General features: G+C 51.9%; 1 protein-coding gene across 1 annotated transcript in view; it reads left to right on the top strand.

The window, feature by feature from the left end:
- The window catches only part of GFM1 (G elongation factor mitochondrial 1), a 245,147-nt gene that overhangs the window by 184,650 nt on the left and 32,780 nt on the right, over nucleotides 1–27,717 (top strand). The window contains exons 12-13 of the mRNA XM_086944222.1: nucleotides 679–816; nucleotides 911–993. Coding sequence (XP_086800348.1) covers nucleotides 679–816; nucleotides 911–993 — 221 coding nt within the window. The remainder of the gene's footprint in view (nucleotides 1–678; nucleotides 817–910; nucleotides 994–27,717) is intronic.

Here is a 27,717-nt window from a genome sequence, read left to right as displayed (position 1 = left end):
TCAAGCCACCACTTTAGTGGGAGGGCACTGCTTTATAGTCTGTGCAAATCATATGGTCTACAGCTATACATGCAACAAATAGAACAATGTCGCTTCCCATGCACCTCTTTGTAGCTTGTAATGCTGTAGATTCACTTGCATCCTCCCGCCTCCCCAGGCACGAGTGAATGCTGCACACTCTGCACATTAATTGCATACTTTAATTCACAGTGGGCCTGCACACATCCTGTCCTGCTTCACTTCGGTTTGGTTGACTCGCTGGTGAGGCGGGCGAGGGGAGAAACGCCATTCGATTTAGAGTTCTTTGTCGTGGTGTATTGTGAGTTTCAGGGGGATTGGGGGAGCAAGCGTTCCCCCGAAACCGAAACTTGTACTTAGAAGAACAATATGCCACACCTGTGCCCAACACTGAATGTCAGTGTGCAAAGCATGTGATTCTGCAGAACTACAAGCTACAGGTAATTACAGAGTAAGTAACATTTCCCTTCTCAGTTACCCTTTACAGAACTTACCATAGATGTGCTACTACTCTGGATGTGTGACTTAATGTTCTGATGTTCAAACATCTTGGCGTTAGTTTTTTTGATAGTGTATGCCCCATCTTGTCCAGTTGGTAAGATGAGACTGCTGATGTCAATAAAGTAAAATATTGTACACTTACTATATTCTGTTTTCAAGAATGATATTGACAAGTTTTCAAAAGGAATCAACCGGTTCACAAGAGAAGATCCTACGTTTAGAGTCCACTATGAAACGGAGAGCAAAGAGACCATCGTTTCGGGAATGGGGGAATTGCACCTGGAAATCTATGCCCAGGTAATGTTACTGACTTTGTACCTCATAGATTTCAAAGTCTTTTTAGCCAAGTGTCAGAATAACCTTCCTGTTATGTTCTGTATGTGTTCTATAGCGCCTGGAAAGAGAGTATGGATGTCCCTGTGTCACGGGCAAGCCTAAGGTTGCTTTCAGAGAAACCGTCACGTCATCTGTCCCGTAAGTACAATTTCTATCTTTGGGGGGGGGGGGTTTAAACGATGTTGTGTGATTTTTGCGCCCAGGTTGTTTTTAGGTCGAGTTTACTCGAACCTAATGTTGTCAACCCAAAAAATTTCTTTCCTAGGATTTTGGACAGTGCACGAGAGTCACGTGACTCCTTGTGGACGAGCATGCCCAGCCCTCCCACTGCCAGCAGCATTTCTCCACGGCCGCCAGGCCACATCAAAGGCTTCCCCAGCACTGCCCCGCCCATCAATCACCCTCCCACTGCCAGCAGCATTTCTCCACGGCCGCCAGGCCACATCAAAGGCTTCCCCAGCGTGCGCTCGGCCGGCCGGCCTCTGGTAGTTCTCCTCCCCTAATTATTCACTTCACTTTGGCCGCCAGGCCGTGACTTACTCACATTTCTCCTCCCACCAGCCCATCGCAGCCTGCCCAGCCGTCTCTCCCTACCACTTAACCCTGCCCCCACCACCTCTCGATATTGCTGCTTGTTTATCCAGTAGTTTTATATATTGCAAACTTGACCCCAAAGTATTGGAGCGCTTTACATGAGCACTACTTACTATACATAAGGACATATTCATTTTTTGTTGGCACCTGAAGATCAAGTGATTTGCTCCTGATCACAGGATGTTGAGCACACGCCGAGACTCGAACCTGGTTTCCTACCTGCAAAGTCTGCAGCTCTGGCGCTTACGCAACATCCTCCGTTAATGTCTTAAATGAGATTACATCCTATAAAAGGACATTCATATTTGAGAGTTTGAAAACAACGTGAATTGGAGACATAACTCATCGTAATCATGGTATGTTCGCTATCTCTGTGACGTTGCGTTTTAAAGCGCTGCGTTGTTTTAAAACCTGCTGAGGTCATGCTCATTTCCACGTGGTGTACGTGCAATGTACACAGAGGGTCGCCACACCTACTCTTGTTTCGCTGCAGTCATGCTTTTCTGAAGCTGTGATGGTTGCTGCCTCCTAATCCTTCGGAAAAGCTCCAATTTGTATTGTTTGCACCTACTTGCAACTCTGTAGTGGTATCGCACGCATTCCTTAAGATTGGGATGTCGTCTGCCGCAACTTCCGTACAACTTTGAGAAAGGATGTGGCACTACGGTCAGAGTTGCCGACTTTAAAAGTCGGGAGACCTAGGTTCTAGACTCAGCGTCGGCTCAATGTTCCGTACTTTCGTAAAATCACTTAATCTCAACGTGCCCAAAAGAATTTTTAAAAAAATAACGTCCGTATACTTGTGTAATTTGACTGGTGCTCATGTAACGCGGTCCAATACTTTAGGGTCGAGTTCGCGCTACATTAAAAATAAAAATGCTTTTAAAGCGTGGCATGATAAATCCATTGATGGTGGGCACGAACAGGACTGAAAGAGGGGCGAGTCCTGTAATTTAAAAGAAAAATTGACGACTTTCAGCTGGGTCCATATCAGGCGCTAGATTCATGTCCTTAACTTTACTGACAGGAACACCGATCTGTTTTTCAACCATAACTATAAGGATAAGGTATTCCATGTTATCGATGCAATTCTTGTTTACGTTTCACGTGCTTTATTTCAGCTTCCTTTCATTGTGTTTTTTAAAAAAATGTTCCTCTGTGTTGTAAAGGAGTACAGTTCTCAGGAATCACTTTAACAAGTATACTTCTTTATTGTAAATTACAACAACACACCATTAGCGGGTGTGCTCAGCCATGGAAGCCTAAGGGAATGACAACTTTCAAAAGGCAACGGTAACGTAAACTGTCATCTTAGAATGCCAAGGTGACCAACATTCTAGCTGGTGACATCACTGTTTTACACAAGGGGAGAGGCGTGCGGGGAAGGGCCGTGTCTCTCATTTCTCCTCCCCCTCCCACCCCTGCTGTTGCTGCCCACGGCCTCCCCATGTCGCACTTTCATTTTAATGCCAGCTTTGCTTTTCTTTTTCTTTTCAGTCACCTTTCTTTCCACTTCGCCTTTCACCTTACCTTCCTTCTTTTTATATTTCACTCCTTCTTCCTTTCCTTACTTTCAACCTTTCACCCATTCCTCCTTTAACTCTTTTACCTATCTAGTTTATACCAAAATTCTATATTTTCTGGCATTTTTCTTACTTGCCTTTCTCCCACTATCTCCTGCTCTCTCTGTTCATTTTGTCCTCGTTTGAACCATTTCTTTCTATTTCTACTGTAATGAAATTGACCTCCATTCAAGCACCTGACTCCGGCCTCTTATCCATGCCCTGCCATTCCATGAGATTGTTTTCGTCTGCAGCCATTCAGACTGAAGAAACAAATGAATGAGTGCACAACTTTTAATGAGACGTTTAGTGGTTACCCCCACTTAAGCGGGGGTTCATGAAGCCACTGTTTTGGTGCATGGCTAGGAGTTTTAAATGGTCCAAAAAGGTGCAACAGCTTCACCCAAAATATAGCTTGTAATCACCGGCTTTTCCATTCATTTCAAGCTTGTTTTTAGTTTCAGCGCATTACAGTGCGATTTTACTCTTAACAATCGTAGCATTTCCCATCCTGCCCGGTCCCGCCCTCCAAACCTTCACGGACTCGATCACTTCCTTTCAGTCTGCCTGCTGAAGTTTCACGCCATGTGCCAAGCGCTTTGTTTTTTTGTAGAACTTGGCCTTCGGCTTCTGGTACCTCATGGCCGTTGTGGCTGTTCCTTTCTGTTAGTGTTACCGATTCTGTGTATATTTGTTCACAAATGTATTTATGTGCATACTGTTTGTGACACTTTGTGAAAACATCAGTTTCTGTGTCAATATGTTTTTTGTCTGCAGACGCTGTGAGCATTTTGTGTGTGTGTGTGTGTGTGTGTGTTTTCCACTGTATGGCGGTATTCTGTTTATGGATTTTGTTTGTTTACAGTTCCTGTGTATACTGGAGAGCAGTGTGCTTCAGTTCTAAGTGTCGCTTCTCCCTCTCTTTGTTTGTACTTCAAGTGGCCAGCTGGGAGAGAGCTCCTCCCCCTCCCCAACCAGCTTCCCCCAGGCTGTGTTCCCTCCCCTGCTACCCCATCCTCACTCATCCCTCGCACCCCCTCCTCGCTCATCAGGTCTGCAAATCTGCTTGCCTTCTGTCCCTTAATCTCCCCGTGACTCCCCCCTCACCTCTCCCACTCCACTGCTTCAGGCCCCCACCATTTGCTCAGGACATTGCTTGTTTTTTTTACCAGCATGACCAGTATATATCCTGGCCGGTACAAAACGAGGGAAATCACATAAAGCTGATATTATTTCCTCTTGTCAGTACATAAGCAGTAAATATAAGCAGATAACATTTTAAATGCTTTCACTTTTAACAATAGCGGCCGTCTCCATACCACCCAGTCCCGCCCTTCAAAGCTTCCATGTTGCTTCCGGACTATAGCGTTAAATGAGCAATGCTTGTTTGTTTTTACAGTGCTTGTTTTTTTTGGTGGAACCCATTTCCAGCTTGCAAGCCTGCCTGATAGCACCATCTAATTTTAGTTCGGCATCTCAATATGCAACTATATGGTAATGACGCTTCGTCACATTTCTTTGCCTATAACCAGTGATTTTATTCTAAGGAACTTTTTACCCCCGTTTCATTGGTTGCCCATTCACTGACGACCGACTCACCCACTCAATGACTGACTCACCCACTCACTGACCGACTCACCCACTCACTGACCGACTCACCCACTCACTGACCGACTCACCCACTCACTGACCGACTCACCCACTCACTGACCGACTCACCCACTCACTGACCGACTCACCCACTCACTGACCGACTCACCCACTCACTGACTGACCCACTCACTGACCGACTCACCCACTCACTGACCGACTCACCCACTCACTGACCGACTCACCCACTCACTGACCGACTCACCCACTCACTGACCGACTCACCCACTCACTGACCGACTCACCCACTCACTGACCGACTCACCCACTCACTGACGACTCACCCACTCACTGACCGACTCACCCACTCACTGACCGACTCACCCACTCACTGACGACTCACCCACTCACTGACGACTCACCCACTCACTGACGACTCACCCACTCACTGACGACTCACCCACTCACTGACCGACTCACCCACTCACTGACCGACTCACCCACTCACTGACCGACTCACCCACTCACTGACCGACTCACCCACTCACTGACCGACTCACCCACTCACTGACCGACTCACCCACTCACTGACCGACTCACCCACTCACTGACCGACTCACCCACTCACTGACCGACTCACCCACTCACTGACCGACTCACCCACTCACTGACCGACTCACCCACTCACTGACCAACTCACCCACTCACTGACCGACTCACCCACTCACTGACCAACTCACCCACTCACTGACCGACTCACCCACCCACTCACTGACAGACTCACCCACCCACTCACTGACAGACTCACCCACCCACTCACTGACCGACTCACCCACTCACTCACTGGCACTCACCCACTCACTCACTGGCACTCACCCACCCACTCACTGACAGACTCACCCACCCACTCACTGACAGACTCACCCACTCTCTCACACTCACTAACTGACTCTCACACTCACTAACTGACTCACACTCACTAACTGACTCTCACACTCACTAACTGACTCTCACACTCACTAACTGACTCTCACACTCACTAACTGACTCTCACACTCACTAACTGACTCTTACACTCACTGACTCTTACACTCACTGACTCTTACACTCACTGACTCTCACACTCACTGACTCTCACACTCACTGACTCTCACACTCACTGACTCTCACACTCACTGACTCTCACACTCACTGACTCTCACACTCACTGACTCTCACACTCACTGACTCTCACACTCACTGACTCTCACACTCACTGACTCTCACACTCACTGACTCTCACACTCACTGACTCTCACACTCACTGACTCTCACACTCACTGACTCTCACACTCACTGACTCTCACACTCACTGACTGATTCCCACTCATTCTGATTCACTCACTCACTCTCAACACATATTGCATTACAAATACAATAGGTGTCACATTTGCGAAAGTTTAAGCTATTGGCATTGTAAATGAAAATGCTATTAATGTATCTATTTTCAAAAACAACACCTAAATAAAAAATGTGTCATTTACAATGCCAATAGCTCAAACTTTCCTAATGCGAGACCTATTGCATTGCAAATGCTTGTTGTTCGAGTCTTCTTACCACCTAACTATTCTTCTTACCACTTAAACTATTTGAGACAATTGGCCTGCTGACTGTATACTGATGTCATATCAGTGTACAGTCAGCTGGCCCATTCTTTAAAATAGTTTTTCAGTAGGGAAAAAAACCTTGGAGGAACCCTTTTCTAAAAACCACGTTCAGTGTGCTCTGTGCAAACAAGTGTAACTCACAAAGTGGCAGCTTCGAGCTGTTCTGCCATTCAACTCTGTGCTTATTTGCTCTGCCCTCTTTTATGTGGCTTCAACCCCGCGCATTGGGTGCCAAAAGTCTCTCCGTTGCCAGGGAATTATTCTCGGCGGACCAAAAAAGTCAATTAGTTACGTACTGCAGAAAAGAGAAAAATGGAACGGAAAAATGCAGGCCTGGAATACTAATGGCGGCCCTGCAGGAATGCGAGGCTCGGGATGGCTGGGCCTGTACTGTCCCAGGGCTGCTGGGAGCCCCGAGGGCCGTCTGCCTTGCAAGAGAACAAAAGCGTGTGTGTCTCCGGGTAGAGTGGGCAACGCGTTCATGCAGCCTGGCAGAGCCGTCTGTCATTCTTGCAGGCGGCCTGTTGCTATAGGCACAGGAATGTTGATCCAAGGAAAAATAGCTCCACAAACGCGTGGGTAAAGGTCACTTTCCATTACTTTGCTACTTCCTAACTTGTGTTTTTTTTCTCCATTTTTCATACAAGTCTCAAACTTGCCTTTTTCAACATCGTGTAATTCTGGCTGTGGCTATTTCCTGAAAGCTAGAACATTATGTTCACGGAGGTGAACTTTTATTTTTTTATTTTTAAACTATGACCAGGCAGCATTCAGAAAGTGCGACATGACAAAACAACAGTATCGAAGGACGATGGATTTGCAAATGTCTCCCGGATCGAATGTAGGACCATTTTTCTCAAGCTTCCCGGATATCTCTTTTTATATTACATGTTTGTTTTGAATTCTCTTCAAAGTGCAGTTAATAATTTGCACCATTTTACGTTTTGTTTGCATTTCCTGAATAAAGTGGCCTGAGACATCTGTATCCTAACGTAGAGGACCTTCATTCAGTGTGTATGAAGCAGGAAGCCTTGGTCCTGGGGAAATGTCATATGGGTCCTGAAAGAACACATGAAGGTTCAGAGTTTCGAAATAGTTTTGACTGCTATTGCAGTGATCGATAACTACAGAAAAAAAAATGCTAAAATTAAATCTTGTTACATCTCCTAAATGCTCCCGCCAATGTTCTTTTATCCGAACATATTCATTCCACAGGCTCCCAATTCTCACTTAGTGGTGGGTGCACTTTCACCGTTTCCGTAGTAGAATACATAAGATCCTGTACTGAGGTGTCATTGAATTTCCATGGGCTTTGCCTTCGCTGCCTCTTGATGGACTCAACAGACCCACTTCTGAGGCGCCTCTGATATTCCTGTTGTCTCCCCTCGCCCGTTCCTTCATGAACTCAGTAAGGGTGAACGTTATTTCTACGAGATGGGCATTCGGCCATAGCCTCCTTGATTTTTGACTTGCTGCATTCGTCATTTGTCTAGATTCTTTGTTTGTCGTTCTGCATTCCCGATTTAGATCTTGGCGCCCTAGCTGCCCGGAAGGGTTGCTTCAAAAGAGCCCTACCCTTTATCATGGAGGTTGGCCCCTCATCAGAGTTATGAAGCACTACATTTTGAAGGCTGCAGATGGCTCTTACAAGTGGAGATAACTTACAGGTAGAAGGGAATCTATGGTTCAGGTGTTACGGTGACGGAAGACCCAGCTTGCCACATAGAGGCCTTCAAGCTGCGGACCGCCTCTGCAGCATTGAGAGGATGATCGTCACTTATGAAGTGCAGCCGACCGTAGAGTTCAAGTATGCAACATAGGCTGGGGAGCCCGCAATGTGGGCGGGGGAGCCCGCAATGTGGGCTGGGAAGCACGCAATGTGGGCTGGGAAGCACGCAATATGGGCTGGGAAGGCGCACAATATGGGCTGGGAAGACAAGCAATTTGAATAATTCTTGAGGGACATTGAGAAATGTATTAGTTTCGACGCTCACAAGATGTAGAACTTCAGAAAAGTAGCTACTCTTTTCTGTTCTTCAACCCCAGGTTGGGTGAGGAAGAGATTAGCTTATTCTTAAAGTTTCTATTAATCAATGGGAATTCTTCCGGCATATACTGAAAACGTAAGCTTGAAATGTCTGTTGGTTATTTACAGTTAGTAGGGCTACGTTATATACACGTTGTATGTGTTCGTATTTTCTTAAATTGCTACACTCCCATACCACTCACTTGTATTAAGTTCTTTGTAAAGTGCTTTAATACCTCCTTGGAGCTGTAGTAGGGCACATAGCGTTTCCTACGCATGCCTTCTGGTTATTGTGGTGTCCCTACACAATTAAAAGCACTGTCCACTTCTTTTGAATAAATTCCATAGAGGATTATGGTTTTATTCAAGTGCAGGATCCACTGCCTGTCCTACGTTAAAGCAAAAAACTTGAATTCTCCCTTTACAACAAAATCTTGCTATAAGGGTTCAAGGCAGGGAATTTTCAGGATGCCAGTTTGGTGCTTCCTGTTGGGCAGGAGCAGTTGCGCCTCAGTTTTTTTGTGTGTTTTTTTGTAAGCCATACCTTTTGCATAAAATGTACCCTTATGGCCTGAATGCAGCCCACAGAGTCACCTGGTTACCTGTTGTGGTTGTGACTTACCACGAAATTTAGAGTCCCAATATCTAGTCAACACCTGGATGAATGCTGTTTGGAGCATACCCTGAGATGGTACCGATCAGTCTTCAGAAAGGTTTTGGAGTTACAGTTGAACCCTGTATTCTCCAGCAAGATTCCCAGGTCTGTCATGGTTCTGTGTTCGGGTCTTCATTTTGGTATTTCTCCTTTGAACCACAGAATATTGCTCCACAGTTGTCATTTTTAATTATAAAATATCCTATGTGGTTCCAGAAAACGCTTTTTGCTGATGCAATCTGTTGGACTTTGGCCCTTAGGGCAGGTTCACCCCTAGACTTTTTGCGTGAAATGGTGACCTGGCAATGATGATTTTAGGGATTCTGCGCACTTTCACTGTGTCCCAGTGGAAAGTGCGTGCGCACTCTGAGTGCATGTGCTGAGCTAGGCCTGCCCGCCCATAGGAATGCATGGGGAATGTATGTGTCCCTGGTAGTTCCTGATGCGTGGGGTGTACAGGCTTGAGTCTGGTATGTGTGAACTCGTGAGAGTGAATGCTGCGAGATGGTGTATGCAGCATGTATGTGTCTAGTAGGGAAGCGCCATTTCTAGACATGGCTGTACGTGTGCTGTGAGGGTGCTGTCGTATGATTGGCTGGAGCTGGCTGGCATGCCAGGCTCCAGGAAGTCTGGATGGGTCTGCCCGGTGGTGAGTGGGAGATTAGCATGAGTGATGTGTGGGAGGAGTGTACCTGTGTCCTGGAGGGGCTGGGTTTTCCCCACACAATGCTGGCTCCGCCCCCCTGTGGTGTGTCTAATGACCCAAGCCCTGCCAGTGAATAGAGAGGGTGGTTGAGGTAAACAGAGTACTCAAGAACCAGCTGCGACTGGTTCCGCCCCCACTCTGCACCCTCAGACAAAGGGAAATGGTGTATAAAAATGGGGCTGTGTCCCCACAGATGTTGTTCTCTTCTAGGATCCTGAGGGGGCTGTTGCTGCTGCTGCTGGGCCAGAGGACCGCCACTTGGGGTGTCTCCCTGCCTGGAGACCCAGTGTGCTGGCTCTGGGCCCAGCCTTGCCCCCCCCTGCCCCCCTGGAGGACTTTTGCTGGACTTTGGGCTGTCCTCTAGCGCTGGGAGCGCTGGAATTGCCTCTTAGCGCTTGGAAGCGCTTTTGTTCTGCTATAGCGCTTTGGAGCGCTTTCTTGTGGCTTGTAGCGCTGGGGAGCGCTTTATTTGAAGAGGCCGGTGCCCACCCGGCATTGGCCGCCCCAAGCGAGTGCCACCTCGCTTATTCTCGAGTGTTTTGTCGCCTGGCAGGTGCCCACCCTGCCAGGGACCTTGCCGCTGTTTTTATAATTTACCTCGAGGGAGGCCACCCCTCGGTAAATTCAGCCCCCGCCTAGAAGCACCGGAGACGGGCCGCCGCGCTGCCCGCGACGACCCGGAAGTGTTTCTGCCGGCCGGCCAATCCAAGAGCGGGCCGACCGGAAGTCCCGCCCCGCACCCGCGACCTGGAAGTCAGGCAGGCCGGGGGCAGGAGAGAGGCAGGCGGAAGCTGCTGCCTGCAGGGAGAGCCCCGAGGGAGAGACAGAGCCTGGACGTGTGCCCCGGGCGGAGCACGAAAGAGGAGTTCCCCGCCCGCCAGGAGTCAGAGGCAGAAAGTGCTGCAGCCTGCAGAGACCGGTGAGTGCCCGGGAGGGGAGGGGGCGTCGGGGCGCATTTTCGGTGCCCGCCCCTCCCCCCTAGTAAAAGGCTCGTGGGGGCCTTACCTGTTGTTTGAGCCTGCGAGGCTCAGGGCAGCAGTTGTTTTCAGAGCCCGAGAGGCTCGTGTGGGCATTACTTGGTTCGCTGAGTCCCCAGGAGGGGGACTCCAACTACGCCCCCATTTGGTGTTCAGAGCCCGGAAAGGGGCTCCAGGCCTTGTGTGCAGAGCCCAGTGGGGCTCAGGGGGGCATTTGTTCTTCGAGCCCACGAGGCGCAACGAGGCTGCATCTGTGCATTCAGAGCCCAGAGGGGCTGCATTGATTTACTTGGAGCCCTGAGAGGCTCAGGGGGCCAATTTAGTTCTTGAGAGCCCAGCGAGGCTCCCACATTGGCCCCATGGTTGTTTTAGAGCCCTGAGAGGCTCTCCCTTGTTGCCCACATTGTTCTGGCCAGAGCCTGCGAGGCTCCAGCAGTGGCCCAACAGTGATTCAGCTGCCCAGCACTTCGTGGGCAGCTGCCACGTTTAGGACCCTGACACTTTGGACACAGGGCGTCCTAGCCCCCCCATGGCCAGAGGGCCTAGGGACAGTCACAGGTGGTGACTTACGTGAGTTTGGCGCAATTGTACTTTCTCTGCACCTCTGAATGTATTGTTTATGCGTCCTGTGCCTTTACACCTCTGAATGAATGTCATGCATTGCATCATGTGTATGTTCTTACACCCCCACAGGTATTGTGATACTTAGGGGGTTGTTTTCTCCCTAGTGCAGGTGGTGCTAGTGAGATCCTGGTTACCGGTAATTACTGGTTGTGCGCTCTATTTTTATATTGTGTGCTATTTTGTGCTAAAGATTTTACATTCTAAGTGCTATTTTTGAAAGTGCTACTTCTGATTCCTGACAGTGGTCCAGGTGGCCCTGTCTTGTACAATATCCCCTGTAAATTCTGCCCGTGCCTCTGGCACATTGTAAAGTGTGTGTTTTATCTAATGTGTTTTGGTGTAATACAAAGGCTATTTTTATATAACCTTGTGTGGAGTTTCCTTTGTGGTGGGCCTTTGGTTGTTGTTGCTGGGGTGCATGCGCAAATACTTAGCCTACATCGCCTCCAAGTTTAGCCTTGCTGCTCGCGCCACGTTACCTAGAGGGCGAGTAGGGGTTATCTTGGCGTGTAACTCCCTTGCCCTGACCTTGGGAATGGTGATCCCTGACTGACCTCGACGCGAGTCTTGGCCAGCCAGGGTCCCGTTTCTAACATTGGCGGCAAGCGGTGAGGATAAGGATTTGTGTTTGCGTTGTACCACAGTGGCAACTGGCCACTACAAAGCTCTGCATTTTAGATGACCACATTTTAGGGGATTATTGTTTTTGAAGTTCCATTATTTTCTTCTCCTGAGGTATCATTGTGCAATTGTGTCCAGTACATTTGTTCCCCTGCCCCGCGCCCAGAGTTTGGTACCTGTGTCACATGTGGTCAGGTTGAGGAATCAGGGGTGGTAGAAACTGCCTTACCAGTCCGTGGGGGGGGGGTTGTGTGTGAATGAATGGTGTGTGGCACTAGGCAAGTGAGTGTGAGTTCTCTGGGAGAGGGAACTTGCTGAACCTTTGTGAATTGTGTACTCCTGTGTAAGCTCAGACCCCTCGGTTCCCTGTGTAATCTCTTCTCCAGAACGTCCGCCAGAATGGAGCCTGCTTTTGATTTCTGTGATCTGTTTGGATACAGTATGGGAGAGTTGGTAAGGTTCTGTGGAGAGAGAGGCATAGGAGTGGATGAGTCAGATACTCAGTCTGAACTTAGGAGCAGCCTGATCCTATGGCAAAAGGGTCAGTGGGATCTTGCGCGCAGTGAGGAAAGGGCCCGGGTCTCACACCATGAGGGTGGTGGGTCTGTGGGGAGCCCTGAAGATTCAGAAGAGGAGGAAGAAGATGATAGCACAGGGATGCCAGCAGATAGTGAGGACCCCATAGATAGGGAGTCCCTTGCTGGGTCCAGTGTAGGAGGCAGCGCCTCATCCCTTTCCCTGTCCCCAGAGGAGCTGGAAGATAGGAGGAGAGAAAGGGAGCACCAGCTGGCTTTAGAAAAGCTCAGGTTGGAGCATGCCCAGGCTATGGCACAGCTGGGTGTTAGAAAGCAACAGCTGGAGGTTAAGAAGCAACAGCTAGAGACTGAGAGGGTCTTAGCGCAGGAGGAGGCTGAGAGGGCCTCCACCAGAGGCAAAGTAGCTCTGGAGGGTGGACTATCCCCTGCGCGCAGTGTTGCTTGTCTGGATTCTCCAGGGAGGGTTGAGTCCAGTGGTGGCAGCTACATAGATTTCAGTGTAGGAAATCCCACTCCCAGTTCCCCGAGTATGGTTCCTGTTTCCCCAGAGGAGGAGAATAGGTTGAGGTTTAGGAACCTTAGGAAACCGTCTCACCAGTCTTGGGTAGATTTTGAGGATGACTGTTGTGGAGCCCTGTGTGATTGGGTACGGGAGCCCACGAAATGTGATTGGGACCTATTGTTTGATATGTTTCTCAGAGAGCAGTTGCTCAGTGTTGGTTATCCAGGATTGCGCCAACACCTAGTAGGGTGTGGATTGTCTGAACCATACGATCTTGCAGAGGAAGCAGACCGCTGGGAGAGGGCCAGAGGTTCTTTAGAGTCCCTAGTGAGTGAGTCCAACAGTAGTGGTATAGGTATCTTCCAGCCCAGCGTGGTGGAAGAGGCTCAGTGTAGCCCAGCTAGGTCCCAGTATAGTGAGAAGGGTGGAGGGGCTGACTACCTGGCTCAGTGGAGCAGGAGTCAGTGGGTGGCTGAGAGCCCCCAGAGGCCCGAAGCCCTGTCTCAGAACTTGGGTGGTTTCTTGAGGGAACACCAGGTTGGGGACCTAGGCTGTCCTGTTAGTACACTTGAGGAGGATCTCCTAGTGAGTAGAGGACCTGGAGCGTCTGTAACCAGAGCTCCTGTGGTTCTAGAGTCCGGCAGTGCTACTCCAGGAGGGAGTGCACAGAAGTCCGAAGTGAGGAGTGATTGGGGGATGAGTTTCCCAGTGGATGCACCAGTGGACCAGAGACTAGCCAGTTGGGCTAGATCTTCTTGGGGGGACCCGGGTGGCGCCACTTCTGTGCTGGGGGATCTTTGCGCACTGTCAGGTGGACAGGAGGCGGGAGATCTGCGCCAGGCAGACAGTCACACGACACATGGGTCATGTGCCAGCCTCAGGGGGATTGCGTGTGAGTCCCCAGAAGTCCTGGAATGCCAGGCAATTATTCCGCCAAAGGTTTTAGACCGGAGGTTGGGAGGCCAGGTTCAGGTTCAGCCTGACCTGAAGGGTAGGACGACTGTAACCAGTGTCCTGACCGGTTCTTCCAGAGGAACTTCTCCAGTTGGGAGAGGGCAGACCTCTGGAAGGGGGTGCAGAGGGTGGGAGAGCCCACCTCTGACCCCGGTGCAACCTGAGGGGTTAAACCCTGGGTTGGAATGGCGTGCTAGGTGTACCCCTCGCCGGAGGAGGAGGAACCCTAGAAGAAGAGGTAGGGGGAGGAGAGCCTTGTCTGAGACTCCTGGTCCGCCTGAGGTTGTAGACCAAAGGCTGGTGAACCAGTTACAGTCTAGTCCTGTCTTGCAGACAGGAAGAGTGGAGAATGGCTACTACGTACCAGGGGTTACTACCCCCCACTCTGTGAATAGGCAAGGACCGGTGGCACCTGGGTGGCCCAGGGCCTGGTCCTGGCCGCGGACAGCTTGGGAGTACCAGTGGGGTAGCCCAGTTGGTCCAGACAGTGTGTTGAGAAGGAATCCCATGGGTTCACCGTGGCATAGAACAGGAGGGTGTCCCTGCAGTTGCGGGCCCGCGTCCGTGTTCTATCGCCCCAAGCAGGGAAGTCCATCACGGTGGTGATTGTTCTACCCTGCGTTTTGGCTGGAAGGGGGTTGTGTTGGACTTTGGCCCTTAGGGCAGGTTCACCCCTAGACTTTTTGCGTGAAATGGTGACCTGGCAATGATGATTTTAGGGATTCTGCGCACTTTCACTGTGTCCCAGTGGAAAGTGCGTGCGCACTCTGAGTGCATGTGCTGAGCTAGGCCTGCCCGCCCATAGGAATGCATGGGGAATGTATGTGTCCCTGGTAGTTCCTGATGCGTGGGGTGTACAGGCTTGAGTCTGGTATGTGTGAACTCGTGAGAGTGAATGCTGCGAGATGGTGTATGCAGCATGTATGTGTCTAGTAGGGAAGCGCCATTTCTAGACATGGCTGTACGTGTGCTGTGAGGGTGCTGTCGTATGATTGGCTGGAGCTGGCTGGCATGCCAGGCTCCAGGAAGTCTGGATGGGTCTGCCCGGTGGTGAGTGGGAGATTAGCATGAGTGATGTGTGGGAGGAGTGTACCTGTGTCCTGGAGGGGCTGGGTTTTCCCCACACAATGCTGGCTCCGCCCCCCTGTGGTGTGTCTAATGACCCAAGCCCTGCCAGTGAATAGAGAGGGTGGTTGAGGTAAACAGAGTACTCAAGAACCAGCTGCGACTGGTTCCGCCCCCACTCTGCACCCTCAGACAAAGGGAAATGGTGTATAAAAATGGGGCTGTGTCCCCACAGATGTTGTTCTCTTCTAGGATCCTGAGGGGGCTGTTGCTGCTGCTGCTGGGCCAGAGGACCGCCACTTGGGGTGTCTCCCTGCCTGGAGACCCAGTGTGCTGGCTCTGGGCCCAGCCTTGCCCCCCCCTGCCCCCCTGGAGGACTTTTGCTGGACTTTGGGCTGTCATCTAGCGCTGGGAGCGCTGGAATTGCCTCTTAGCGCTTGGAAGCGCTTTTGTTCTGCTATAGCGCTTTGGAGCGCTTTCTTGTGGCTTGTAGCGCTGGGGAGCGCTTTATTTGAAGAGGCCGGTGCCCACCCGGCATTGGCCGCCCCAAGCGAGTGCCACCTCGCTTATTCTCGAGTGTTTTGTCGCCTGGCAGGTGCCCACCCTGCCAGGGACCTTGCCGCTGTTTTTATAATTTACCTCGAGGGAGGCCACCCCTCGGTAAATTCAGCCCCCGCCTAGAAGCACCGGAGACGGGCCGCCGCGCTGCCCGCGACGACCCGGAAGTGTTTCTGCCGGCCGGCCAATCCAAGAGCGGGCCGACCGGAAGTCCCGCCCCGCACCCGCGACCTGGAAGTCAGGCAGGCCGGGGGCAGGAGAGAGGCAGGCGGAAGCTGCTGCCTGCAGGGAGAGCCCCGAGGGAGAGACAGAGCCTGGACGTGTGCCCCGGGCGGAGCACGAAAGAGGAGTTCCCCGCCCGCCAGGAGTCAGAGGCAGAAAGTGCTGCAGCCTGCAGAGACCGGTGAGTGCCCGGGAGGGGAGGGGGCGTCGGGCGCATTTTCGGTGCCCGCCCCTCCCCCCTAGTAAAAGGCTCGTGGGGGCCTTACCTGTTGTTTGAGCCTGCGAGGCTCAGGGCAGCAGTTGTTTTCAGAGCCCGAGAGGCTCGTGTGGGCATTACTTGGTTCGCTGAGTCCCCAGGAGGGGGACTCCAACTACGCCCCCATTTGGTGTTCAGAGCCCGGAAAGGGGCTCCAGGCCTTGTGTGCAGAGCCCAGTGGGGCTCAGGGGGGCATTTGTTCTTCGAGCCCACGAGGCGCAACGAGGCTGCATCTGTGCATTCAGAGCCCAGAGGGGCTGCATTGATTTACTTGGAGCCCTGAGAGGCTCAGGGGGCCAATTTAGTTCTTGAGAGCCCAGCGAGGCTCCCACATTGGCCCCATGGTTGTTTTAGAGCCCTGAGAGGCTCTCCCTTGTTGCCCACATTGTTCTGGCCAGAGCCTGCGAGGCTCCAGCAGTGGCCCAACAGTGATTCAGCTGCCCAGCACTTCGTGGGCAGCTGCCACGTTTAGGACCCTGACACTTTGGACACAGGGCGTCCTAGCCCCCCCATGGCCAGAGGGCCTAGGGACAGTCACAGGTGGTGACTTACGTGAGTTTGGCGCAATTGTACTTTCTCTGCACCTCTGAATGTATTGTTTATGCGTCATGTGCCTTTACACCTCTGAATGAATGTCATGCATTGCATCATGTGTATGTTCTTACACCCCTACAGGTATTGTGATACTTAGGGGGTTGTTTTCTCCCTAGTGCAGGTGGTGCTAGTGAGATCCTGGTTACCAGTAATTACTGGTTGTGCGCTCTATTTTTATATTGTGTGCTATTTTGTGCTAAAGATTTTACATTCTAAGTGCTATTTTTGAAAGTGCTACTTCTGATTCCTGACAGTGGTCCAGGTGGCCCTGTCTTGTACAATATCCCCTGTAAATTCTGCCCGTGCCTCTGGCACATTGTAAAGTGTGTGTTTTATCTAATGTGTTTTGGTGTAATACAAAGGCTATTTTTATATAACCTTGTGTGGAGTTTCCTTTGTGGTGGGCCTTTGGTTGTTGTTGCTGGGGTGCATGCGCAAATACTTAGCCTACATCGCCTCCAAGTTTAGCCTTGCTGCTCGCGCCACGTTACCTAGAGGGCGAGTAGGGGTTATCTTGGCGTGTAACTCCCTTGCCCTGACCTTGGGAATGGTGATCCCTGACTGACCTCGACGCGAGTCTTGGCCAGCCAGGGTCCCGTTTCTAACACAATCCATTTGTTACTGGTAGAGATTAATGACATTGAAGCACAGATATCATCTCGTCCACTGTTCAATTATTAAAATCCAGGCTGCCTATTAAGCGTATAAACTAATTCAAACTCATATCAAATCTGCTTTTTGTTGTTGTTAGGTGTGAACCATCATTCAGGCCGTGCCCAGTAAGAGTAGATTGCCTCAGATTTCCATCACTACTGCCATCTTACCATAGTGTCAGGGGTCTCCTGGGCACTCACTTAGCCCATGGACCAGTGGTTAGACATGAACTGTAAGAATTTCAGGTTGACTATGTGGTGGCATTCAGAGGAGTAGGGATATGCCGAAGCATTTCTACTCTTCAGGTATGTTTCCTGAAAGGGAATGATGTTCCAAAAGAACTTGACACAAAAAAACAAACGATGGAGAAATCTTTCTTGAGGTCTGTTCAGACTCACAGTGCTGTTCTCTTGACTCCAGACTCCTCTTCGTTGTAGGAGCTGAATCCCTAAATGAAAAGGGAGAAGCCATAATTTCTGACTCAATCAGCCTATCCAGTGTAGGATGAATCCTTCTGATCCTTCTGGCTTGCAATGCTGCATCTTTTCACCTTCTTGGCCTCCAGCCACAGGCTCTGGCCATAGCACCTCTGAAAGCTTGTGACCATAGTGAGGGTTGTGACTCTGTTCTAAGAGGGGAGGAGGTCATCGGCTTCACTGACACTTGCCTTTCCTTGGATTTGCAAAACATCAGTGGTTGGACACTTTCAGAAGGTGCTATGCCTTACCCATCTGCCATCTTTCAGAATACGTTTCTTTGTTCACTTAAAGCTGACCTTGCCCTCAACTGTGAGAAATTTTAACATTTTAGTTGAAATGCTGGAGCTCTCCTCTGCAGTTTCATAATCTCTGCTGCCCTTCAACAATGCACACTTGGAACCTTTACTAGCTGCCTGGGAGAATTCTTTATCTGGTCCCACGGTTCAGTCAAATCAGTAGACCACACAAGCCTTCCCTTTGTCATAGAGGTTCTTGTCGTCCTATCCTTTGCTGGAAAGGTTTAGTGGCCCAAGTCTCTTTTACACAATGAAACCTAAATGTTTTCCCAAAGCCCCTCCAGAACGAGATTCTTAGAGGCTAGAATCTATGTGCTGTGAAGTCTTGCAACGCTATATACCTCCTGGTTCGATATGTCCATGCTATTTGGGAATGATCAAAACTAATCAGCCTGCCCAACTATATGAAGAAGCTCTTTCAGTTCTGGTGGGAAATAGTTTAAATGCTGCAAATCCTGAAGAGAGGCCTGGATTCTGCTGGCATTGTGGCACAGTCCATGGTCTGAGCTGTCACTTTCTACTACCACTTTTCACTGCTTGGCTTGGATGCCCTCCACTAGCTTTTTGGAGCTGTCCATGCCACACTCTGGGACTGTTCGGTTAGACTGACTCCTTGAAAATGCTTCAAACCAGCATAGCTCAACTCATCCCCTTGGGTCTGCCCTTCCCAGTTAGTCTGTTCTACCAGCTGTACAGGGCATTTCAAGGTAACTTCAGGGTGGTTTGGTCCCACCAGATACAACCTTTGCAAGTGACCCAGATGCCCCAGCAAATGTACTGCTACTTTTGGGGCAGCTTTGGTTAGAGTGATGCAATCAATCGCCAACAGCCACAACTGATCCACTTCCCCCAACTTGTTTTGGGTATTCTGTCTCTAATCCTCCTTTACTTCCCAACTTGTACCACCAACTCATGATGGGGCAAGGTCCCAAATTTTTCCATCATTTGAGAGACGATCACTACAATTAACGCTTCAAGGTAATGTCTTCGGTGCATGTTTCCATTTTAGAGGTTGCCGTTCTCGTCATGTACAATTAAGGGTCCATAAAGGTGGTGCCTCTGAGAAGGAAACAGCATTCACTCTTTACTGCTTCGTTCCCAAAAGGATGGCTTTCTGAGACCTGTCCTCGTTCTTCACCTCTTGATCCTGTTAATTCTGCAACACAAGTTCAGAAGGTTGTACCTGAGCCTTGTCCTGTTGACCTTCAATGAGTGGGATTGGCTGGCATCTCTGAATCATCTGGATGCCCTGTTCTATCAAATAAACACCCCTGCCCATAGATGTTACTTTAGGATCACCTTGGGTTTCCAGCACTATCCGTTTGCATTTCTGCTGCTTGGGTTGATAGCTGCATCACTGGCTCTTTTGTTTTAATTGTTATTTTTTATTGGTATGCAAAGCAAATATTCCATAGAAAAATAAACCCCCTCCACCATAGCCTCCTTCAAAGGTATTGATCACCACAATGGGAAACTTTCCTCATTTTTAGTACACCAGGTATAATGATGTGTAACATTCCAATGCTGCCTATGTCACACAACAGATGGAAATGTCTCTTGGGAAAACAGAATATGATGGCTAGAATCCGGTATGTCTCCTTTCAGGTAAACCCTACAGGCTGACCTTCCCCCTCCAACCTCTTCAGGAAGCTACCCCACACTTCGTCGAACTGAAAAATTCTATCATTCATTTTGTAAATCAACTTTTCAAATCTGGCTATGCCATACATATCTTCTAGCCATTGTATTTGTTTCTGGATTGTTTGAGTCTTCCAGAAATATAGGATCCCCTCCTTCGTTATCGCTAACATCTTTAGCAAATACCGTCTCAAAGCAGAAAATAATTTGGAGTGCAGAGGTATTGTGCAATAGTGCTGTTCGTGGAGTAAAGTACAGCGCCTCATTGAGATTCCTCTGGAAGGCACCTCCACCTGTTACCAATAAACTTTCACTTTGTCACATGCTCATAAAAAGTGTACAATATCTCCCTCCTCCCTCCCGCAGCACCATCATAGAGAGTGAGGGTAGCATTTTCTGTTGTGCAGTCTGAGGGAACCTGTACCAACGGTGTGTAATCTTGCAATAACTATATATCTGAAAGAAACACGTTAGTGTTAGATTCCTTACCTTAGAATATCCCCAGGCGTCAGTCTGGATCCGGAAACTTTTGCGTAGCAGTACCCCTGCGCGTCGGTAGGCGTCGTCTGCAGGCGTCCCCTGCGGCTCCGCGTCCGTCGTCGGCGTCGTGCGCCGTGATGACGTCGCTGGAGTATATAGACGCCGCCTCCGCGCGCTGACGTCAGTTCTTCTTTTTTCCGCGCCAGTGGACGCAGATCTGAAGAGCAGTACTCCGGTCTTTGACCAAGTTTTTTCGAAGTTATTTCTCACTTTGTGCCTGATAGGATGCCTGGGTTCAAGCACTGTGATGACTGTGAGCGCACGATGTCGGTCACAGACCATCACCGCCTCTGTCTCCGGTGTCTGGGCCCGACCACGACGTGGACTCCTGCGTCGACTGCCGGGCCCTCACCAACAAGGCTAGGCGGGAGCGGTCCCGCAAGCTACTGGAGCTCCGGGTGTCGGCCCCACGTCGGGACCGGGAGCGGTCCCGGTCCGGCCGGAGGTCGAGAGAGCGTTCGAGGGAACGATCGCGGAGCCGCGCCGAGCGTTCCGGAAGTCGACACCACTCGTCAGGCTCGTCAGGTAGGAAGCATAAGAAGTCGGGCGTCGTCATCGTACCCCCGACTCCCGCGCGATGCGGCCGGGGGCTCGGGTGACCCCAACCCCGCGGCTCCGCGAGAGTCGCCGGCGCGGCCTGCCTCCTACCCTCCGGTCCCTGGGCACGGTGCGACGCCTGAGGAGATCGAGGCGTTCCTCATGGCCATGAGGGCGCTCGGTTCTCCGACGGGGCCTACGGTGCCTTCGGGCCCAGTGCTACCGTCTGGGGGCCCTGGCGGTTCGGGTGTCCCTGCCTCGGCGCCGTCGGGTGCTCCGGCCCCGGCGCCGCCGACGGCTCCGACCCCGGCGCCGCAAGGGCCTTCGGGATCGGCGCCGGCTGGTCTTCCGGCCTCCCCGGCGCCGTTGCCATCGGGGTTACCCCCGACGCCGCCCCCGCGCGGCGCCGGTTCTCCGGTGCCGGCTCCGGCCGGCGGCGGGGTTCCGGCGCCGGCTCCGTCCCCTTACCTTCCCCGACGCCGGACGCGGCGCCGGACGGGCGTCGCTCGACGCCGGTCCCGGCGCCGATGGGGCCCATGAACCCCGAGGAGCCGGTCTACATCGTTGACTCCGAATACGGAGAAGATGAAGAGTTCGGTGAAGGTTGGGAGGGGTCCGAGGACCCTCTGTCACGCGAGTGCCAGTATGACCCGGACTGGACGGGTGACTTGGGGGATGCCAGTGGTCTGGACGACTCTCCTAACCCTGGTTTGATCTCTCCTCCTTCCGTGGCATCGGTGGAGGGAGCTGCATATTCTGTGGTGCTGATGAGGGCTGCCAAGGCCTTACACCTTGAGCTCCCCGTCGCGGCCGTGAGGCCTAACATCCTCACCGAGGTCTTCAAACCGCAGTCATGCCCACAGGAGCCACTGCTGCCGTTTAATGAAGCCTTGTCAGACGTTCTGTTGGGCACTTGGTCCAGGCCCGCTTCAGGTCCGCCTGTTGATCGGAACGTGGCCAGGCGCCACCGTCCTTGTCCGGACGACCCCAAGTTCCTGTCTACCCACCCCACTCCTGAGAGTCTGGTGATCCAGGCCTCGACCTCCCAGTCCGCATTCCCGTCGGCCCCGCCCGACAGGGAATCCAAGAGGTATGACCAATTTGGCAAGAAGGTCTTCTCGTCCATTAGTTTGGGCCTGCGGTCTTGCAACACCGCTTGCCTCTTGGGCCGCTACACCCACTCTGTGTGGGATACGGTCGCGGAACTGCTGCCAGAATGCCCCATGGAGGTGCGGGCAAAACTCGGTCAGGCTGTGGCTGAGGGCCGAGATGCAGCGAAATATTCGATACGGTGTGGTCTTGATACGACCGACTCGCTGGGCAGAGCTATGTCAACGACTGTGGCGATTCGTCGCCACGCCTGGTTGAGATCCGCCAATTTTTCGGCAGACGTCCAAAATACCTTGATGGACATGCCGTTCGATGGCTGTCACCTCTTCGGTGACAAGGCGGACCACGCGCTGGAACGCTTCAAGGACTCCAGGGTCACGGCCAAGTCCTTGGGTCTCTCGACCCAGCGTCAGCAAACGGGTTCGTTTCGTCCCTTTCGTGGCCAAGGAAGGGGCGCCCCCACACGTGCTGCCAGCCACGCGCCGCAACAATCCTTTCAACGCGGTGGCGGCCGTGGAAACCGCCGTGGTGGCGGTCGGAGACAACGGCGGGGTCAGACCACACCTTCCCCCGCAGCATCTACCCCAAAATCCTCCTAGTCCGTGCTTTCGGCCCCATGTGACGCCAGTGGGTGGCAGGGTTCGCCATCACCACGCTCACTGGCGCACGATCACTTCGGACAGGTGGGTGCTGCAAATCGTCCGAAGGGGCTACTCCCTCCCCTTCGAGACCTCTCCTCCAGCCATGCCCCAGCAGAACCACCGTGTGTCGGGGGACCACTTGACACTTCTGCAGGAGGAAGTTACGGCCCTCTTGGCCAAGGGGGCCATCGAGCGCGTTCCTGGGCCAGAAGTAGGGCGTGGTTGTTATTCCCACTACTTTCTGGTGCCCAAGAAGGACAAGGGAGGCCTACGTCCTATCTTGGATCTAAGGAACGTCAACGGCTTCCTCCGGAAGGAGAAGTTCAAGATGTTGACGTTAGCTCAGGTCTTGGCTGCTCTAGACCCACAAGACTGGATGGTAGCGTTGGACTTGCAGGACGTCTATTTTCACATTCCCGTCCTGCCGGCCCACCGGCGTTACCTGCGGTTCACGGTAGACCAGGAGCATTTTCAGTTTATCGTGCTTCCCTTCGGCCTTACCAGCGCCCCACGGGTGTTCACAAAGGTGATGGCGGTGGTCGCAGCCCATCTGCGCAGGTTGGGGGTTTCAGTCTTCCCCTACCTAGACGACTGGTTGTTGAAGGCGGGCTCGCCCCAGACAGTCGTCCACCACCTTCAGATGACGGCAGACCTCTTGCACGACCTGGGGTTCTCCATCAATGTGCCGAAATCACACCTGTGTCCCTCTCAAAAGCTCCTTTTCATCGGAGCGGTTCTGGACTCGGCGCAGTTTCGGGTTTATCCTCCGGAACGGCGGGTTCGGGATATTCAGGCTTTGATTCCCATCTTTCAGCCGCTATCCCGGGTTTCGGTCAGGTTGACGCTGCGGCTGCTGGGACTGATGGCTTCCTGCATCCTTCTGGTGCATCACGCTCGGTGGCGGATGCGGGCTCTGCAGTGGGACCTGAAGTTTCAGTGGGCCCAGCATCAGGGCAACTTGTCCGACCACGTCTTGATCTCGGAGGGCACTGCGAGACAACTGCAGTGGTGGCTTACGGACCGCGATTGGGTCAGGGGCAAGTCCCTCTCCCTTCCCCAACCGGAGCACGTTGTCGTGACGGACGCGTCCCTCCAGGGCTGGGGTGGCCACTTGGGAGAGGCAGAGATCAGAGGCATCTGGTCTCCGGCGGAGTCCCGGCTCCATATCAATCTGTTGGAGCTGCGGGCGATTCGTCTGGCACTGAAGGCATTCCTCCCCTTTGTCAACGGGAGTGTAGTGCAGGTGTTCACCGACAACACCACCGCCATGTGGTACTGCAACAAACAGGGCGGTGTGGGGTCGTGGACCCTTTGCCAGGAGGCTCTGCGCCTCTGGCAGTGGCTGGAACGTCAGGGCGTGACTCTGACGGTTCAACACCTGGCAGGTTCTCTGAACGCCAGGGCGGACGAACTCAGCCGTCGGTGCTCGATGGATCACGAATGGCGTCTGAACTCGGACGTGGCGCAAGGCATCTTTCTGCAATGGGGAGAGCCTTGGTTAGATCTATTCGCCACCAAAGAGAACGCGCAATGTCATCAGTTCTGCGCGTTGGAGTTTCCAAGACGGCACTCGCACGGCGACGCCTTTCGGCGCGAGTGGAGTTGCGGTCTGTTATACGCCTTTCCGCCTATACCACTTCTGCCCAGAGTGCTGAAGAAGATCAGGCGCGACCGGGCCCAAGTTATCCTTGTGGCTCCGGACTGGGCTCGAAGATACTGGTATCCCGAGCTACTCAGCATGTCAGTCGGTCCCCCGATCCGCCTGCCCCTTCAGGAGGACCTTCTGTCGCAGCAGCAGGGGACGGTCCTCCACCCGAACCTGTCCAGTCTCCACCTCCATGCTTGGAGATTGAGCGGCGGCAGTTGAGGCCATTTGACTTGCCTCCTGAAGTCTGTGATGTTATTCTGGCAGCCAGGCGTCCCTCCACTAAGTAGGTATACGCCTGTCGGTGGAACAGATTTGTGGCATGGTGCACAGCAAAGGCTGTGGATCCTCTTTCTGCCCCTCTTTCGGAGGTTCTTCTGTTTCTTCTTTCTCTTGCCCAGCAGGGCTCTGCTCTGGGCACTATCAAGGGCTACCTTTCTGCCCTTTCAGCCTTTTTGAGGCTTCCTGATCAGCCTTCTTTGTTCAAATCCCCGATTGTAACTCGATTCTTGAAAGGCATCACTCACATGTTTCCACCTGTTCCGTTTGTGATGCCTCAGTGGGATTTGAACCTGGTTCTGACTTTTCTGATGTGTGCTCCCTTTGAGCCCCTTCATTCTTGCCCTCTCCGTCTCCTGACTTTAAAGACGGCTTTCCTGGTTGCCATCACCTCTGCCAGGAGAGTGAGTGAGCTCCAGGCTCTTTCTGTCCAACCTCCTTTCCTGTCCATTCATCCCGACAAGGTGGTTCTGAGGACTAGACCTTCTTTCCTGCCCAAGGTTGTTTCGGCCTTTCACATCGGGCAGTCCATCACCCTCCCTTCCTTCTTCCCGCCTCCGCATCCTTCAAAGGATGAAGAGCGGCTCCATCGTCTGGACCCAAAACGTGCGCTTTCATTTTACATGGATCGCACACGCCAGTTCCGGGTGGATGACCAACTGTTTGTTGGCTACGTGGGTGCGAAGAAGGGACGGGCGGTCTGTAAACGAACCATCTCTCGATGGGTCGTCCTCTGCATCAAAGCGTGCTACTCTTTGGCTCGGAAGGAGCCTCCTGTTGGGCTGAGGGCCCATTTCACTCGGGCCACGGCGGCTACCACTGCCCTGGGCCGGGGAGTCCCCTTGCAGGACATTTGCCAAGCGGCTACGTGGGCCTCGCTGCACACCTTTGCGAGGCACTACTGCCTGGACAGTCAAGTCCGGAGGGATGGCTTCTTTGGCCGTTCTGTCCTCCAGGACTTTCTGGTGTAGTATTGTATTGGTTCGCAGACCCACCACCGGGGTTGGTATTGCTGGGGTATGTATTCTAAGGTAAGGAATCTAACACTAACGTGTTTCTTTCAGATGAACAAGTTACTTACCTTCGGTAACGATATATCTGTAAGAAACATTAGTTAGTGTTAGATTCCTTACCGATCCCACCCATCCTCCCCGTTCTGCGAACTGATACCTAGGGTTAAGGACATCCCTTTCAGGGCCCTAGTTTTACATGGCACCAGTGTTGGTTCTCTCATGGCTCTGCGTCTCCTGGCGCGGAAATGCTGTGTGCAAAGAACTGACGTCAGCGCGCGGAGGCGGCGTCTATATACTCCAGCGACGTCATCACGGCGCACGACGCCGACGACGGACGCGGAGCCGCAGGGGACGCCTGCAGACGACGCCTACCGACGCGCAGGGGTACTGCTACGCAAAAGTTTCCGGATCCAGACTGACGCCTGGGGATATTCTAAGGTAAGGAATCTAACACTAACTAATGTTTCTTACAGATATATCGTTACCGAAGGTAAGTAACTTGTTCTTCAGTCTTTATAGAAGTTGGGTATGGAACAAAACGTGGCTGTTGTCATAATTGTACGGTCCAAGTATTTTGCCATTGGTCCGTATGAGGCAAGCATATTGATGGCACAAACAGCATACAATGATCTGTCTTGGGCGAGTCTGAGAAAGTGATAGTTGTGACTGGACCCTGTGAGCTCTCTGGCATTCCAGAGGCGGGTCAAAGGTGATGCCCAGTAACTATGGAATCCTGGTATCAGGAAACCGCAGCATATCCTCTTGTTCAGCCTTTTCCCGGGCCTACTGAAATGCTACATTGTCTCTCCGGCTCCTGTCCTTCCAAGTCTTCTGGCATTGTTTCCAGATCTCTGGACTCCCCATAGGTCTGTTGTCCCAGCTTGTCTCTTAAGTTTGGGACTCCCTGTTCCAGTTCACCGAGTTTGGATTGAAATGTGTTAATTTCACTGCAGACGGATTGTACATCCACTGATGTGGTCGTGACAGCTGCAATAACCATGCCAATAGAGTGGTCAGAAGTCTGCAAGCTCCATCGGCGTGGCTAAGTCCGATTCCGAAACCCAACGTCTACATCTGGCGCTTGCGCCAGATGTAGCCTTCACCATCCCTCTGCCCTCCACCGCCTCCAAGAACATTAGTTTTGGGTCACACTTCTGTTCTGTTTACGAGATAGGGGTGCTCCAGGGTGTGGTGGGCTTCCTGCCAGGTCAGAAGTCTTGCTGCAACTCAGTCCCACCCGGGACCATCCTCATTTGCTGTGACTCCCCGTCTTTTCACCAACCAGGAGGTCTCCCACCAGAGACAGCCCTGATAGAGTTACAGGCAAGCAGCGGAGCAGAGTCCTTGGTGGCCCTCACTGAGAGGTTTCACAGGAAAATCATCAGCCTTTGGATACAGATAAAGCAGCACCACAACCAGTAAACCAGAGAGGCACTCCAAGGGTTTAAGTTTCCGGACAGTCCTGCTCAGTCAGGTTAAACTTCCCTCATTTCCCCTACAGCAATCCCTCTCAAAAGTAGCCAATAAAAATGTAAATATCATTCACTTAAATGGTGCCTGAATTCTCCACATATATAAGAGAAGGGCCCATTATTCTGCTGCCCTCTGTCTCACTGGTAGAGGGCAGTGGAGAAGAACAAAGTGGAAAATGGAAGTATCAAAGAAGCTAGACATAACTTATTAAATATGACATCCCCAGTCCTCTCTCTATGGCCACAGAACTGGAGTGGCAGTGAAACCGGAGGCACCCACCCCCGATACTAGGAGGTAATTTCAGGGGGGTTTGCTTCTAATGGGATCCAGGAGGAGCGCAGGTCCAGCCCTCAGTCGCATGGCGTCAGCCTGGCCTCGCACAGCGACTTGTCCAGACCAGCCCCAGTGAACTCCTTTTGGTAAGTCTCCAGGCAGGGGAAGGGGAAATTAGGTAGCTGAGGTTAGTGGGCTTGAGGGGAGGTCACCTTGGACCAGGCGACCGCTGAAAATCCATCCTTTAACCCACGACTACCTTAACAGTCAACATCTCTTCCTTGCATCTCCACCTCCAGTAGTAGGAATGCACGGAGAGAGCCCTGTTGAGCGGCTAGACATTCACTTCACAATTCCGGGAGGGGGGGCCTAGCTCAATGCCACCATCCCGATTGGCGTCCAGCCACACCCCCGCCAGCATCACAAGTTTTAATAAAAGTCCTGGCAGTTGTTGCCCTGTCACTGAAATGTTCAGGAGTCAATGTATTTCTGTAATTGGATGACTGGCTGGCTGTTAAGATAAGGTCATCAGCACAATGTGAACTTTCTGCATGACTTGGGATTTATGATCCATGCTCAGAAGTCTCATCTTACAG

Source organism: Lissotriton vulgaris, chromosome 11 (assembly GCF_964263255.1).
Source record: "Lissotriton vulgaris chromosome 11, aLisVul1.2, whole genome shotgun sequence".
NCBI lineage: Eukaryota > Metazoa > Chordata > Amphibia > Caudata > Salamandridae > Lissotriton > Lissotriton vulgaris.
This window is presented reverse-complemented; position numbering and strand designations above follow the sequence as displayed.